At 52.3% G+C, this 15,131-nt stretch overlaps 5 protein-coding genes across 5 annotated transcripts; 3 read left to right on the top strand and 2 right to left on the bottom strand.

The window, feature by feature from the left end:
- Nucleotides 1–117: 117 nt before the first annotated feature.
- On the bottom strand, nt 118–3,401 carry CC1G_04482 (hormone-sensitive lipase; the record flags this gene model as incomplete). The annotated part of the gene is made up of 13 exons (XM_001829997.1): nt 118–633; nt 689–1,120; nt 1,178–1,717; nt 1,775–2,015; nt 2,067–2,127; nt 2,182–2,241; nt 2,292–2,571; nt 2,628–2,699; nt 2,752–2,907; nt 2,965–2,987; nt 3,043–3,129; nt 3,187–3,283; nt 3,351–3,401. The coding sequence occupies 13 exons, from the start codon at nt 3,399–3,401 to the stop codon at nt 118–120; spliced, it is 2,616 nt and encodes an 871-aa protein (XP_001830049.1).
- A 219-nt stretch (nt 3,402–3,620) lies between these two features.
- Nucleotides 3,621–5,104, top strand: CC1G_04481 (translation initiation factor 2B subunit I family protein; the record flags this gene model as incomplete). The annotated part of the gene is made up of 7 exons (XM_001829996.2): nt 3,621–3,758; nt 3,813–4,229; nt 4,277–4,377; nt 4,428–4,528; nt 4,565–4,653; nt 4,698–4,801; nt 4,861–5,104. 7 exons carry the CDS (start codon nt 3,621–3,623, stop codon nt 5,102–5,104), a joined length of 1,194 nt encoding a protein of 397 aa, XP_001830048.2.
- Nucleotides 5,105–5,573: 469 nt separating this feature from the next.
- On the top strand, nt 5,574–7,401 carry CC1G_04480 (asparaginase; the record flags this gene model as incomplete). The annotated part of the gene is made up of 7 exons (XM_001829995.2): nt 5,574–5,936; nt 6,018–6,223; nt 6,292–6,373; nt 6,429–6,792; nt 6,858–6,945; nt 7,007–7,219; nt 7,277–7,401. The coding sequence occupies exons 1-7, from the start codon at nt 5,800–5,802 to the stop codon at nt 7,399–7,401; spliced, it is 1,215 nt and encodes a 404-aa protein (XP_001830047.2). The 5' UTR covers nt 5,574–5,799.
- A 468-nt stretch (nt 7,402–7,869) lies between these two features.
- Nucleotides 7,870–9,251, bottom strand: CC1G_04479 (basic transcription factor 2.35KD subunit; the record flags this gene model as incomplete). The annotated part of the gene is made up of 7 exons (XM_001829994.2): nt 7,870–8,024; nt 8,083–8,119; nt 8,363–8,488; nt 8,540–8,676; nt 8,749–8,790; nt 8,846–9,000; nt 9,061–9,251. The coding sequence occupies 7 exons, from the start codon at nt 9,249–9,251 to the stop codon at nt 7,870–7,872; spliced, it is 843 nt and encodes a 280-aa protein (XP_001830046.2).
- Nucleotides 9,252–9,540: 289 nt separating this feature from the next.
- Nucleotides 9,541–15,089, top strand: CC1G_04478 (transcription regulator; the record flags this gene model as incomplete). Its single annotated transcript, XM_001829993.2, has 18 exons — nt 9,541–9,753; nt 9,809–9,823; nt 9,884–10,022; nt 10,081–10,385; nt 10,440–11,018; nt 11,071–11,376; nt 11,431–11,539; nt 11,594–11,632; nt 11,685–11,881; nt 11,932–11,992; nt 12,043–12,434; nt 12,493–12,649; nt 12,703–12,826; nt 12,876–13,359; nt 13,416–14,179; nt 14,235–14,292; nt 14,346–14,503; nt 14,570–15,089. The coding sequence occupies 18 exons, from the start codon at nt 9,541–9,543 to the stop codon at nt 14,793–14,795; spliced, it is 4,326 nt and encodes a 1,441-aa protein (XP_001830045.2). The 3' UTR covers nt 14,796–15,089.
- Nucleotides 15,090–15,131: the final 42 nt, after the last annotated feature.

The following is a 15,131-nucleotide window of genomic DNA, read 5'->3' as shown; positions in this document are numbered from 1 at the left end:
GGGTGTGTTTGGGCATGCTTTGACAAGCTCTCACGGTTTTCGGCACATCTGAGCAAGATTTGGCGCACCCCGATTCTCACTGGGGTTCATTGATCGTGTACCACTACAAACTCTAAATTATGGCTTCTGCTCGAACAAATGAGAGTCCTGCAACCGTCTACGTTGCATCAACTCGCTCTCCGTGATCGTCTGTCCAGTCAAACGGGGTGTCGACGCCTTTTCAGGCGTTCCAACCTCAGACTTGAAAGTCTTGGCGGCGTTCAATCCAGAGCTTTGGCTCGACGAACTGCCTACAATGGTCTCCGAACTGTCTGACAATTCGAGTGATGACTTGACCAACGTCTTCACTTCCTTCGGCCGTGGCATCGTAACTGCTGAACTCCTTCTTGACTGTTCTTGCAACCGCTTGGGGACCAACGTGATTGCAGTGTCACCGTCCGTCTCCGTTTCAGACGCAAGGGGGCTTGGGGAGGGAGGGGGGATGGAAAACGGCGTTGGAGGAGAGGGAACACGAAGCGCAACCACATTCTTTCCCTTGCCTCCATTCCCATTTCGACCACCCTCAATACTCGACGCCACAGGCTTGTATCGTGTGAACGCATCGTCTATCCACTCGGCCAAATCCTCGATCACCTAATTCATTAACATGTCGTTAGCATCATACACACTACCTTGAAACACAACATACCGCCTTGGCTTCGCTCATCAGGGTGGGCATTTGGAGGTATCCGTGACTCCAATCCGAGAAAAGAACCATCTGCACCCAGTCCGATTCACTCTGACTCGCCAGTCTGTCGCGTTCGCGTTTCAGTTCAGCAGCCGTTTTGCCATCCATGTCCGCCACCTCTTTACTGCTCATGCGGAGAGTTTCTCCGAACCGTGCGCTCTTTCCAGACAACGCCAGATCCAACGCGGCTTTCCTCGCCCGTTTCGCTTCGCGTACACGTCCCGCAAAGATGACGGTGTCATCCACGAATGGATCTTTCTCACCGCATTGCAAGAGCAACGGAGGGAATTGAGCGAGGAGGTGGTCAGGAGTGAGGAGAGGCGAGATGCGGTAATCTGTGCCAAAGTCTGGGTTTCGGTGAGGGCCAATGTAGAGAATCGCCATAGCTCGCATCTAGCAAATAGCGCATCAAGACCAGGCGTATCGATAAATGAAATGTGGACGACGCACCATACTGGGAGAGATAATTCGATCTTGGAAATAGCCAGTCCTGCTGGTCATGGTAAGGCGTGTGCCGATCGGTTCTCTGGCCCTCTCCATGCTAGACTGGGCAGCCTCCTTGCCAGAGATAGATTGAGTAGCTTTGGAATTAGCTTCCTCGACGGCCACCGACATTTCGTATTGCTGCAACTCCATTGCCGATCTACTGAGCGCAGTCGAACCGTCGCCATTAGGATATTTATATTTGACACGTGCTCGAATCGGTTTGTCTTCCTCTCGCCACTGATCGAAGTTCTCTTCATCTTCACTTTCAGCGTCTCCAAGATTCCCTTCATCCCCGATACTTCCAGACCTACTCCGTGAGCTTTCCAGTTGAGGGGGAAGCCTCAGTTTCGATGATGACTTGCGCGACAATTTCGGAGGCTCGAGTGTCGCAGGCTCCTCTCCACCACTAGCGAAACCACGGAATTTGTCCTTCCAGCTCGTCTTGCGTTTCAGCTTCTTTCGTTGGTTAAAGGGTTTGCTTTCTCGGACCATACTCAGTGGAGACTAGAGGACGTCATTCGCTTTTTGATCGAGAGACGGAGAGAAACAGCATGGACGTACGGTGTTCTTCAAGTGGTCTTTCTGTTCGGCCAACTCTCTCAAACCAGGGAGGTCTCCGCTAGACTGTTCTGATCTCAAAACACGGAGGTTCTCTGGAGACATCCAAGAGGTGAAATTGAAGTCCAACGCTGGGTAGCTGAGCAGAACGGCGATGGGAAGCGGGAGGTTTACAGGCCGCGCGACCTTCATGTTTCTGAGCTCCAGGATCCTCACGACAACGTTGACTGCGAGTGTTCCTCCTCTAGAAGGTATGTCAGAGGTATACTGACCATGAGGCAACGGATCAGCTTACGCTGAATCGCCACAGATGACAACACTGAGCTTGCGGCCAGACATGCCAATGAGGGAGCCATCTAGGAACGAGGCGTTGGAATGGGGCCGTCGCAGGAAAAGGAGGGTGGACTCACTGGACTCGACAAGCACGCGGTAGGTATCGAAGGCCTCATCGATAGCGAAGGGATAGGGATCTGACTCCTCGCGTAAGTGGTTGCCTCAGGTGCAGAACGATGAAGCTTACATTCAGGTGCTTTGCCATAATCAATGGCTAAGACGGGTCTTCCCGACGTCACAGCCCACATTCTAAGCCTTTCCTCGTGATGCTCAGGGGTCATCGCGACAAAGCCACCTCCAGGGAAATCCAGGATTAGCTCCGTCTGGTTGGCCAACTCGCTCTCGGGAGGGGCAAAGTAGAGGTACGCGGTGATGGGTCGGTCATAGGACGACGAGTTGGGCCGGGGCAGCAATATCTTCCTGCGGACACCCAAGCGAGGAAGACGGAGGTTCGTTATAAATCGTATCTGGACAGGAAAAGGACGGGTGAATAAGGCGGCAGCGGCAGGTCATGTCAACTCACATAGGGATTGGTGGTCTTCTCCCATGTTGTGCGTAACATTTCGACAGTGGGAACAGCCCGGAATCTACGGAGCTGTTGACAGATAAGGCATACAGATTTCTGAAAAGGAAGAGTCTGGGCATACCTTCTCATCCGCTTCCTGGGCGAATATAATGTAATATATCGTGAATATGATAGACGCGATGTCTCTGAGCCATTTGGGGCGGATTGACATTGCTGTTGCGAAGCCGGCATCTAGTCCTGTAACGATCCATGTTGCTCGATAGTAGGATGCTGAGTACTGGACGAAAGCATGAGATAAGGGTCGTCCACATGGTGGCGGTTTCTATCGACTCACGAGGCGGGCTAGAGGTTCCGGTGCTGAAACCGAGTCAACGACCTAACAGCAACGACATGTGCGGGGTAGAAGACTCACCAGTCAGTCCCAAGATATGATCCAAATTCCTAAGTGCATAAACGGTCGTCAAAGTGCTGAGAATAATCTGCCATGGAGTGAAGCGCTCTAAAAGCCCCTGTCAGTTGCACCAGATACTGCGGGAATGATGGCATCAGGACGCACGAAGAGCACGGTTAGCTCGAGGTAAAAAGAGGATTCGTGGTGGGCCTGAAGCGCCCCGAACGATTCTCCAGAGCCAGAAGAGAATAACCAAGAAGACCTGGGCATCAAGAGAAGGACCTTAGTGTCGGCATCGGTGGTGCAGAAACCAGAGTTTGTGTGCTCACCTGGGTCCGCTTCCAGGACGGGTTCGGACGACCAACGAGATGGTCAATCATGGTGGTGGTGGAACGAGTTTAAGAAGGAATTAGCATTGTCTATTGCGGTGAAAATACGAGTAATGATGAATCTCGGACGTCGTAAGGTCCAAGGAGACGGGTTGGCGAAGACAAAACGACGCCCATCGCAGAGAGCTTTAAGAATACACCTGCCCTTTCCTTGTGATTCTCACTGCCCATTTCTAGTCTCTGACCCTAACCCTACCACACAAACTAATCATGGCTGCCCCTCTCATTTCCATCCGCAGGACAGACGACAAAATCGAAATCGTCGACCAGCTTCTGCTGCCCCATGTCACAAAGTTTGTCGAAATAAGCTCGATTGAGGAGGCCCATGAAGCTATCAAGTCCATGAAGGTTCGTTTATTGCCCAATCACAATTTTTGATCTCGTATTCAATTATCTGTCCAGATTCGCGGTGCACCTGCGATCGCATCCTTGGCTTCTCTCTCGTTGGCCCAATACCTCACAAGAGCCCTGAGGCAGACTCCAGAGCCAGAATTCCTCGCTTCAGGCCAGGCGATCAAAAACCATGTCCAACCTCTGCTCGACTACCTCCTCACATCGCGTCCGACCGCCGTAAACCTCGGAAACGCAACCAAGCGCCTCTCAAAACTCATCGACGATAGCATCGCGGCTAACGAAGCTCCCAAGTCGATAGTGCATTCTCTGATTGAGGATGCCAAGTTGATTGCGGATGAGGATGTTGGCAGGAACAAGGCGATGGCGAAATGGGGAGGCGATTGGCTCATCAAGAGGGTTCAGCCATCTACCCCGAAGAGCTTGAACGTCTTGACTGTGTGCAACACTGGATCATTGGCCACTTCCGTAAGTCTATTGTTCTGCTTGGGCTTTAAGTTACTGATTCGCGATAGGGATATGGAACCGCTCTTGGTCTCATCACGTACCTCCACGAGGTTGGGCAACTCAACAAGGCCCATTTCACGCAGACCACTCCTTACCACCAGGGATCGAGGTGGGTTCTTTGATCCTTCTCTGCCACCCTATTTCTAACCATGATCCCAGGCTAACTGCTCTCGAATTGAAGACCCTCCAAATCCCCTCCGTAATGATTTGCGACACCATGGTTGGCTCTCTCTTCCAACACCACGACATTCACGCTGTCGGTGAGTCATCATTACACCAACCTTCATTCTCCATAGTAAACCAACGCTCCACCTTGATAGTTGTCGGCGCTGATAGGATCGCAAAGAATGGTGATACTGCCAACAAGGCAAGTTCCATACCTCGAGTCCTCCAAATAATTGACATACCCTGGTTAACTCTCGACAATAGATTGGAACTTACAACGCCGCAGTTATCGCAGCACGACATAACATCCCGTTCATCGTTGTCGCCCCCATCACCACTGTAGACCTCGAAATCGACAGTGGGGCTCAGTACGTTTCTCCCTTCTCTCCCCAAACCCCGGTCCTAACGTAGTGCCTCACCTAATCAGGATCCCCATCGAACAACGACCACCCCTCGAAGCTTGCTTGGTACGCGGGGCAGTGTACCCCCTGCCTGAATCCGGCGAAGTCGAGCAAGCCCAGGTGTTGTTGACCCCGGTCGGCCTGGAGGGAATCTACAACCCCAGCTTCGATGTCACACCTGCCGAGCTGATCACTGCGATTGTGACTGAAAAGGGTGTTGCAGTTAAGGCTGAAGGTCAGAACGTGTTTGATCTTACTCCTATCGTTTGAGTGGGTGTATAGAAGACTGCGAAGGTCAGACGAGGGGTATTGTTATTGATGGGATGGATGTACTTTTATTGCTAGATCTATAGATTTGTACCACTAACAAAAAGTAAAAATGGACATTTGTGACTACCCCAACCAAAATTCGGCGGTAGACTCTCTACCTCGACCATCTAATCTGTCCTCTCCGAGTTCACCAACCACCTCGAAGATAGGGGCTTCATCTCCCCAAACAGGCCCCCTCCGCAAATCCAGCGCCGAAAATCGATCGATCAAACAATTGCGTAGTGGCGACAATGACCGTATTCCTCCTCCTTCCAAGAGCTTCCAAGCGTCAAGCAACTTTCAGTTTCATTCATTGCAGCGTCGTTATTGTGGACCTTGCATCCTTTCTCTCAATCTCAAGCTCCGGCGTCCAAGTACAAATTAAGCGCCGGAAAGCGGTTCTGTGCACGCGACGGTAGAACTGGACCACCCCACCCATATACAATTGCAAGAGCCTTATCCAACGACACGCACTCACACACCCAGTTTCCGCCTAACTGACTTTGACTCAGTACCTGAACTATTCGACATATTGTTTCATCGCAGCTACGACGACCGTCGAGTCGTTTCCGAGTTCCGGCGTGCTGACTACATCATCATCATCATCCCAGTCAACCTACGCCCTTCAACGTTTATTTCAAGTTACAGAACTACCAATGGATCGGAGAGCATCTACGAGCAATGGAAGGCGACGCGGCGACACGCTCGTCGCGCACGCCTATGTCGCCGTACACGGAGGTGCAGGTGTGCACCGCGAATCCACCGAGAAGGAAGTTAAACAAGCTATGAAAGAGTATGTCCCTCTAATGGGCTTCCCTATCATCCTCTAAATATACGTATACATCCGACGCCACTAACACCCTAGCCTTTCCAGCGCTTGCATTAAGGCGATCGAATTAAGCGCCAAAACCGACGCCTCGGCTCTCGACATGGTCGAAAGCGCGATTTGCGTCTTGGAGGACGAGCCGCACCTAAACGCGGGCGTCGGCTCGAACTTGACGCTCGACGGAACGGTGGAATGTGATGCGGCGATGATGTCTGGTCCGTGTCATGCGTTTGGAAGTGTCGGTGCTATTCCAGGTTCGTTGGTCCTCGTCACTCACGTCAATTGAGGAAGCTGAAATGTGTCGTGGGTGCCGTGTACACAGGAACTAAGAACCCCATCAAAGTCGCAAGGTCCATACTCGAGTATTCAGCAAAGGAAGACAAGTTGGGCCGTATCCCGCCTCTGTACGTCCTCCTCCTCCTGCTCCCCTGCAACCTCCCGATACCAACCCTCCCATAGAACACTAGTATCCACAGGCGCAGCCTCATTCGCCAAATCCAACGGAATCGAACCCGTCTCCCCATCCTCACTGATAACACCCGAATCCCAGTCGCAATGGAAGAAATGGAAAGATAGGTTGCGGTCCCCGAATGCAATAGACACCACTTCGTCTCCAAGTTCACCCCCGACAACGAGTTTCAAAGAGAAACTCACAATTGACGAAGTCCGGTCTCCCAACGAAATGCAAAGGAGATTGGATGAATCGCTGCGGGATAGGCAGGACACGGTAGGAGCGGTAGCGTGGCATCCGAGGGAGAGAAAGGTTGTAGCGGGCGTGTCGAGTGGTGGAATGCTGTTGAAGCTGCCTGGGAGGGTCGGAGAGGTATGTATTGCGACCTTCTGTGCGATTCACAGAGGCGGCTGTTCTCACGACTTCTGGTTGTTTAGGCTGGAGTTTATGGTGCAGGTTGTTGGGCCCAACAGGGGGAGAGCTTGGAAGGGAACCACGAGATTGGGGTAGCTTGCAGCGTCTCTGGTACGTCCGTATGTCTTCACGAACAGGGATCTGTTACTTATAAAGAACGGGGTGTCAATAGGAACCGGCGAACATATAATGCGGGCCCAACTCGCTCGAACAATCGGTGAACGGGTATTCACTGCTCTGCAAGCAAGATCGGCGCACGAAGACGAACCAACGAAAGACGAAGCGGACAACGAAGACGAGGACGACGATTTTGACGAAGACATTGAACACGACCCTTTGGATCCACACACGATCCTTGAGCAAACGCTCGGGAAAGAGTTTTGGGGTAAGTTGGTATATTGCAAACAACGGGAATACAACGGTATTGATGGCTTTTTTACAGAGACGTTCAGGAAGGAAGGAGAGCTCAGTCCGAGTGCAGGGGTGCTGTTGATGACGAGAGAAGTCGACCGCAACGGAGAATGCTTGGGTGAGTGCATTGACGCAAACGAGGCGGAAAGATACTGAAGGCAGACGGCAGTGAGGCTATGGTGCGCCTTTACCACCCCAAGCATGGCCATTGGATATGCATCTCCCAAACACCCAAGGCCCAAGGTGAGGATATCAAGTGGCTGTCAAAGTTAAGTTAGGCTGACGTTGGGCGGCGTCGTAGACCATGATCTTGAGGCACCCAGACGCAGGTAGTACTCGTTGCGGCGAACGACCGAGGATGTACATCACGTCCGTACTGCTTTAGCGCGAGAATGAATGGTCCAAGTTCCAGTTAGAAGGTCCATAGATCGATAGCAAGGTCTTCCTTCATGGGGTGCTGGTAGGACCATCACGGTCAGGATCCATTGGGTTTACCATTCCGGTGTGTACCAATCGAGCTGCTGTGCGGGAGACCTCCGATACTACTGCTTCGGTTAGGCATACCTGCGCCAGCAGGGAATCCATCAGCTACCCGGGGTGGCTGTTGAGACTGTGTTCTGCGTGCTAGCGATGGTGTTCGATGATGGGACGGAGTACCCGAGGCCGTTGGAGTAGGTGCGTTTGATGGACCAGGTGCTGGCGAAGGCCGCGGGGAATCGACCGCCATTGGTCCCCGAAGGGCATTGAGACGTTGTAGAGTTTTGATGGGGAATTTTGTCCTATAGTTGTCAGAATTAGATCGAAGAGTAGTTGGAGCTCAGTGCGGTGTGCACGAACCTGCAGGTGCTACAAACAGGACTCGGCTTGCAGAAGACTGTGGTCAAAGTCAGTGGCGCTCAGGGCACGGCAAGGTCGGCAGGACATACTGGATAGACATACGGAGCAGACGTATCCAATGTCGACGATATTCTTATGGCAAAAGCATGCAGCGCGAAAGTCGATGCGGTCTTGGGTTGGAACAGCGAGGATTTTGCGAATAAATGGCGGCGGGAGGAAGGACATCTGGGGACGAGGTTATCGGCACGAGGATCCGGGGAGCACGACGATCAAGACGTACTGTAAGGTATTGCAACAAAGCATCACGGCGTTCGAGAAGAAGATAGGATCCGCCCGTTAAGTGCGCCGCTTGCTGGAGGAAAACAGTTTCGCCGCCATAGATTTGGCAGGCATCGATGGTCACTTTCTTTGTGTGTGTGAGATATTGGTCAGAAAGTGGGGACCACGATGAACATACAAGCTTCTGGGCCGAGAAGATAGCATTCATAATGGGTATGTAGGACGTCGATAAGTCGGGAGAGACCGAAAGAATCAGGATTCTTGGGTCCAGCTGTGGAGGGACGCCCTGGGATCCATTTGGCAGTGGTGTCGTGGCTGTAATGCGATTGACGTCTAACAACGGACGGGATGAGTGGCATGCGGTCTGGACGGGTGACTAACACTCACAGCATAGAGCTTTGGTGAGCGCGCCGACGAGGGCACAGGGCACTGGGAACGATGGAGTCCATAAGCGTCAAACCGGCGAGTCATGTGTGGAACGCACCTTCTTCTTCATCGTGAGAGTCGTCCAAAGCGTCGAGCTCGGCGGCTATACTTGTGACAACGGTGTTATCGAGCAGCTTGAACGGCGGATACGAGTTGGCATCGACGGAGATGGAGGCCGTTTGGTGCTGGTCAGTTGAGGCGTACAGCATGACACTGCATGATGGGGATGATAATCAGCGCGAAAGAGGACAGCGTGCAGAGAGCCCCACAGACCTTTTGCCAGGAAAGGCGCCGAAGACGGCGAGGGTATTTTCATGCATGCATGCGATGTGGGCATTGAGGAAGGCAAGGAGCTGAGCGAGGAAAGCATTGAGGGTAATAGGTTGGGGATCGTTGGCGGCGCGGTGCCATTGTGCCGGAGAAAGGTCCAAGACGACGGCCAAGAGGGTGCCGTGGTCGTTCATGACGGTGAGGACGAAGAGGAAAGAAATTTAGGCCGGATTGTTTCGTTGGATCCGATGTCTCGGGACGATTACAGCGATGGATTGCCGCAATTAGCGCCACTTTAGACGAAATTTTTACCACCCTGGAAGTCACGAGCGCCGGTGACGAAGGCCCTTCCGGCGTTGGCCGTGGCACTGGCGATGGGCGTAGCGACGCTGCCCGCGTGTGAATTCTCTCTGTTGACAATGCCTGCCGCCCAGGGCTGCCTTCCTTGAGCTCCCCCCATCATCATCCGCATCCTCCAACACCATGTCCTCATCGTCAGACAGTGGACACCTCGACAATCATTATGACAGCGACGACGGCATGCACGTCGACTCTCCCGACGAGACAAAGCACCAACACGACCTACTAGATGCTGACGGCGAGTCCGTCGACGAGGACGCCTATTCATCCAACAACCTCGCCGGCCACCACTCTGTGCCAACAGCGAGCGGGTCTCATTCACTGCACGCTCATTCTGTGAGTTTCTCTGTATTTTTCAAACGCATACATCGACCCTAAACGCGTTATCTAGGACGACGACGACTCTGTATGGATCCCCTTTGAGCCTCGTCCTTGACCTCCGTTCTCACCGCAGTGTTCCTTTCAGGGCTATGAAGACCGCGGCGATGATCATGACGACGACGATGACGACGGCACGTACGCCGACGAGGAGTACTCCACCAAGAAGCGGCCGGTCAAGAAGAAGAAACGCACAGCTGCGGCCGCAAGCACCATCAGACCCAGAGGTGAGCAACGTTCTTCCCGCCGATGACACCGCCAAGACTAATCCCGCCCCCTTTCCAGCGCTTGTCCGCAGAGACTCGACATCAGATTCCGACTCAGACTATGGTTCCCGCTCTCACAAGAAGAAGAAGCGGGCCCGTTCATCGACTGACGAAGTCCGCGTTTCCAGCAGAGGCGGCAAGATCCCGAACTACGTTGACGATATCCAAGACTTTGAGAAGTTCGAAGAAGAGGAGACTATCCCCGGGTATTATGTTGACCCCAGTCTCCAGTATGTCGAAGAGGACGAGATCGAACAGGTTCTGGCGCACTGCAGAGATGAAGGCCGCGAAGACGACCCCGAGGATTTGTGGTTCGAGAATGTGGTAAGTTCTCAAGTTGCATTATACTGAGAATCGCTTTTATAGTTTCCCTTCTAGCGATTCCATATCAAATGGAAAGGCTTTTCCCACCTTCATAACACCGACGAAACCTACGAGTTTTTGAAGCGATTCAAGGGTCTGAAACGCGTCGATAACTACATCAAGGCGTACAAGTTATGGAAATCCAGGGTCGAGTCTCCGGACTTGTCAAGCGAGGAGAAGGAATCCTTGCTGTTGGAGAAGGAGCGCGAGAAGGAGGAGTTGGAGATGTATCGGATCGTTGAGCGGGTGGTTTTGCACAGAGATATCGGTGCAGACATCGAGTACTTCTGCAAATGGACTGGGTTGGGCTACGAGCACTGCACATGGGAAGCCCAGAAGGACATCAACCCCATCGCCAGAGACCAAATTGCCGCCTACAGGCAACGGGAAGCGGAAGCGAAATTCCCTTACAGGAGCACCTACTATCCCAGGAACAACCGGCCTCGCTTCAAGAAGATCGAAACGGACCCTGAATACATCCGAGAAACAGGTGGTCAGCTCAAGGACTTCCAGCTGACCGGTTTGAACTGGCTCGCCTACATTTGGAGCAAAGGCGACAATGGTATTCTTGCGGACGAGATGGGTTTGGGCAAGGTATGTATCTATCTACTTTCTTGATACACTCCCAGTACTGACGCGTCTGCAGACCGTCCAAACAGTCTCTTTTCTGTCATACTTGTTCCATGAGATGAATCAATACGGGCCTTTCCTCGTCATTGTCCCTCTATCGACAATCACAGCATGGCAATCGCAGTTTGCCACCTGGGCACCTGACATGAACGTGGTTACCTACATTGGAAATGCCCCTGCCCGTGACGTGATTCGCAGATACGAGTTCGGCACACCTCCCAAGAAAGTCAAGATGAACGTCTTGTTGACCACCTATGAATTGATCTTGAGAGACGCGAAGGAGCTCTGTGAAATCAAGTGGCAAGCCCTTGCAGTTGACGAGGTTTGTTCCCCTCTCTCTTGTTTATGACTTCATCTAATCTATTTACTTTTACAGGCTCACCGTCTGAAAAATTCCGAGAGTCAGCTGTATGAAGCTCTTCGGTCTTTTTCTGCTGCTTCGAAGCTCCTCATTACCGGAACCCCGTTGCAGAACAATGTCAGAGGTACGATCTCCTTAAGGCAAAACTCGATTTTTTGGTTAACCTCTCCTCAATCAGAGCTAATGTCGTTGATGCATTTCTTGATGCCCGATAAATGTAAGCGGTGCATTCCATCAAAACTAGCTACTTACTGACCCCTTACTTCCAGTCGCCCTCACCAACGAGTTCGACCTGAACGATGCAGACCATGACAAGATCAAGGAACTTCATCAGCAGCTTGAATCGTACATGTTGCGACGGCTCAAGCGGGACGTCCTTACCTCATTGCCGACCAAGAGCGAGCGTATCCTTCGGGTGGAAATGTCGGCCTTGCAAACGCACTTCTACAAGAACATTTTGACCAAGGTGAGCGCCGTCTCCATGCCTGCTCAGCACCGTGCTGACCTTTTGTCCAGAACTTTGCCGGTCTTGTCAAGAGCGCCAATGGAAACCAGAACATCAGCTTGCTTAACATCGGTGCGTTCCACTAGACTTCATATGTGGACGACAACTCACCGCGATCACAGCAATGGAGTTGAAGAAGGCGGCCAATCACCCGTACCTTTTCGACGGTGCCGAAGTAAGAACCGATAACAACGAAGAAACTCTCAAGGGTCTGGTCATGTCAAGCGGCAAGATGGTCCTTCTCGACAAGCTCCTCGCCCGTCTCCGCCAGGACGGCCACCGCGTTCTCATCTTCAGTCAGATGGTCAGGATGCTTGACATTCTCAGCGACTACATGACGTTGCGAGGGTATCAGCATCAGCGGCTTGACGGCATGGTTGGCTCCGACCTGCGAAAGAAGGCTATTGCCCACTTCAATGCGGAGAACTCTCCTGATTTCGCCTTTTTGCTATCAACGCGTGCGGGTGGGCTGGGTATCAATCTCGAAACCGCTGACACTGTTATCATCTTTGATGTGAGTTACCGCTCCTCTTCCCCTTCCCACAGCCCGCAGTTGCTTACTCCCGTGATAGAGCGATTGGAACCCGCAGAACGATCTCCAGGCGATGGCGCGGGCCCATCGTATCGGTCAGAAGTCACACGTTAGTGTGTACCGTTTCGTCAGCAAGGACACGATGGAGGAGGACGTTCTTGAGAGGGCCAAGAGGAAGATGGTTCTCGAGTATGCGAGTAAGTTATTTCCATTCCATCATGGTCACTTTGGTACTTATGTCCACGTTCAGTCATCAACCAGATGGATACGACGCAAGCGCACTTGAGTTCCAAAGGTCCGAAGGATACTTCGAAACCGGAGGGCTTGAGCAGGGACGAGCTTACTGCCGTTCTCAAGTACGGTGCGCAGAAGATGTAAGTGTGTCTGACCATGTTGGAGACATTGGCTTACCCGCCGTTCTAGGTTCGACAAGAACGACAACGAGCAGAGCCAGAAGCTCGCCGAGATGGACCTCGACGACATCCTCAGACATGCCGAAGACCACGAGACCCAGACCGGGGTCGATGGCGGTGCTTCGCTTGGTGGCGAAGGATTCCTGTCAACGTTCGCCGCTGTCAGCGATGTCAAGAACGATATGAGCTGGGAGGACATTATTCCTCTTGAGGAGCGCACTAGGTTCGAGCAGGAGGAGGAAGAAGAGCGCAGGAGAGCAGAAGACCTTGCTGCTCATGAGTCCCGTGAACGGAAGCGCAGTCATGCACCGGTGTCATATGAAGGGATGGATGTTGACCAGCCACCCCAGCCTCCAGCACCGAAGAAGCCTAAAGCTACGGTCCAACGCAAGTCGGCGAGCCAGAAGGCTATGGAACTCAAGGAGCGTGACGTTCGTGTCCTTATCCGAAGTTTGCAACGATGGGGCGATATCCGCCAGAGATACGATGTCATTGTAAGTCGTGGCACGCTCGGTTTATCGAATGCGCTCACCGGTTTACCTTGCACTAGGTTAACGAGGCCAAGCTACAAGACAAGAACAAGGGCATGATTCTCGATGTTGCCGACGACATTATCGAGATTTGCTCTCAAGCCATCAAGGATGATCAAGAACAGAAGCGCAGGAAGCTCGCAGCCGGCGAAACGCTCAGCAACGCTCAGAAGAGTAAAGCGGTTCTAGTCACCTGTCGCGGGGTCGGTAACATCAACGCGGAGACCGTCCTTTCTCGTCATCACGATCTCAGCATCCTTTACAATATTCTTTCCGAGCTAGATGACCCCTACACTTGGTCGATACCCATCGACAACATCCGCCCGACGCTAAACTGGTCCGGTCGATGGGGCCCTCAAGACGATTCGATGTTGCTTGTTGGCGCTTACCTGTACGGCTTCGGCAACTGGGAAGCGATGCAGAAAGACCCCAAGCTTGGTCTCGAAGGCAAATTCTTCCTCGAGGAAGGCAAGAAAGGCGAAGACTCTTCAAGTCGACCTATACCAAACGCCATTCACCTTGTTCGACGAGGCGATTTCCTGTTGGGCATATTGCGGGAACATGTCGAGAAATTACGTTCGTATGAGAGTTCGTTGAGGGATAAAGGGCTCAAAGTTTCAACCTCTCCTCCTCCGATAGCTGTAGCATCGACTTCTTCCTATTCGAGTTCCTTGAAGAGGAGGGCTGAGAGTGAGGCTATGGCTACCATTGACGATGGCTCCTCGAGGAAGCGCAAACGAAGACCGACGCCGACGTTCACCGACTCCTCTTCATCTGATGAATGGTATGTTTCCTTTTACTTCCCTTGAGTGACCGAATTCTGATCGGCCCTTTAACAGTCCGTCAATGGATGAAGCTGCAACCAAGGAAGAGCTCCGACCCGTCAAGAGGCAGCTCGTAAGTAACCGTCCTCGGTCGACATCATATCAGAAGACTGACCACGCCTGTAGAAACAACTCAAACTTTCGGGTGAAGACATGCCTCGAGATGACAAGGTGGCCATCCTCAAAGACTCTCTTGCCGCAATCGGTCGACGCATCGAGATCGTCCTCGCGCAGAAGAGCGCTGCTGGCGAAGACCGTGAACGGTGGCGTCGTCATCTGTGGACGTGCGTCGTTATATATTTCTCTTACCATGAGTCGTCGCTGACCTTTTTCATCCCTATGGGATCTAGGTTCGTCACGCTCTTCTGGCCGAAGAAGGTGAAGGCATCCAAGCTCGAAGAGATCCACGCCAAGATGGTCATGAAGGAGTCTGGCCCTCGCAACGTCGCCCATGCATCTTCAAGTGACCCTAACAAAAAGTCACGCCCAATCGCTAGCGGCAGCGGTAGCAAGGCGAACGGTTCCTCCTCGATGAGCAGCATGAACGCCATCCGGTCAAATGGAAAATACCGGTGAAACCAATAGACTCTTTTTTCCTCGTTTCTTTCACTTGACATTTTCCTCTCACTCTTCTCGTTTCCATTCTCGTCTCCTCCTTGGTTACCTCGTCCGACTTTTTATTCATTTCGTATTCGTTAGTTTATTGGTCTCTTCAAGTTCTTTCACTTTCCCTCCTCTCCTATGTCGGTATCTCCGCCCCTTGTATCCCATATACGCGCTGTCGCAACCCACATCATTGTATCACAACCCTCTCAAAGTACTTGTAAATATCGTAATGAGAATGAAGCAATTCCCGCCTGGAAACAAGTGTATTGAAGGTAGTAAGTTGGGCATAGGATAGATTTACAAGAG

This window comes from Coprinopsis cinerea, assembly GCF_000182895.1.
Source record: "Coprinopsis cinerea okayama7#130 chromosome 3 map unlocalized cont3.3, whole genome shotgun sequence".
NCBI classification, from domain to species: Eukaryota; Fungi; Basidiomycota; class Agaricomycetes; order Agaricales; family Psathyrellaceae; genus Coprinopsis; species Coprinopsis cinerea.
The sequence above is the reverse complement of the archived record's forward strand: the minus strand, read 5'-3'. Positions and strand labels throughout refer to the sequence as shown.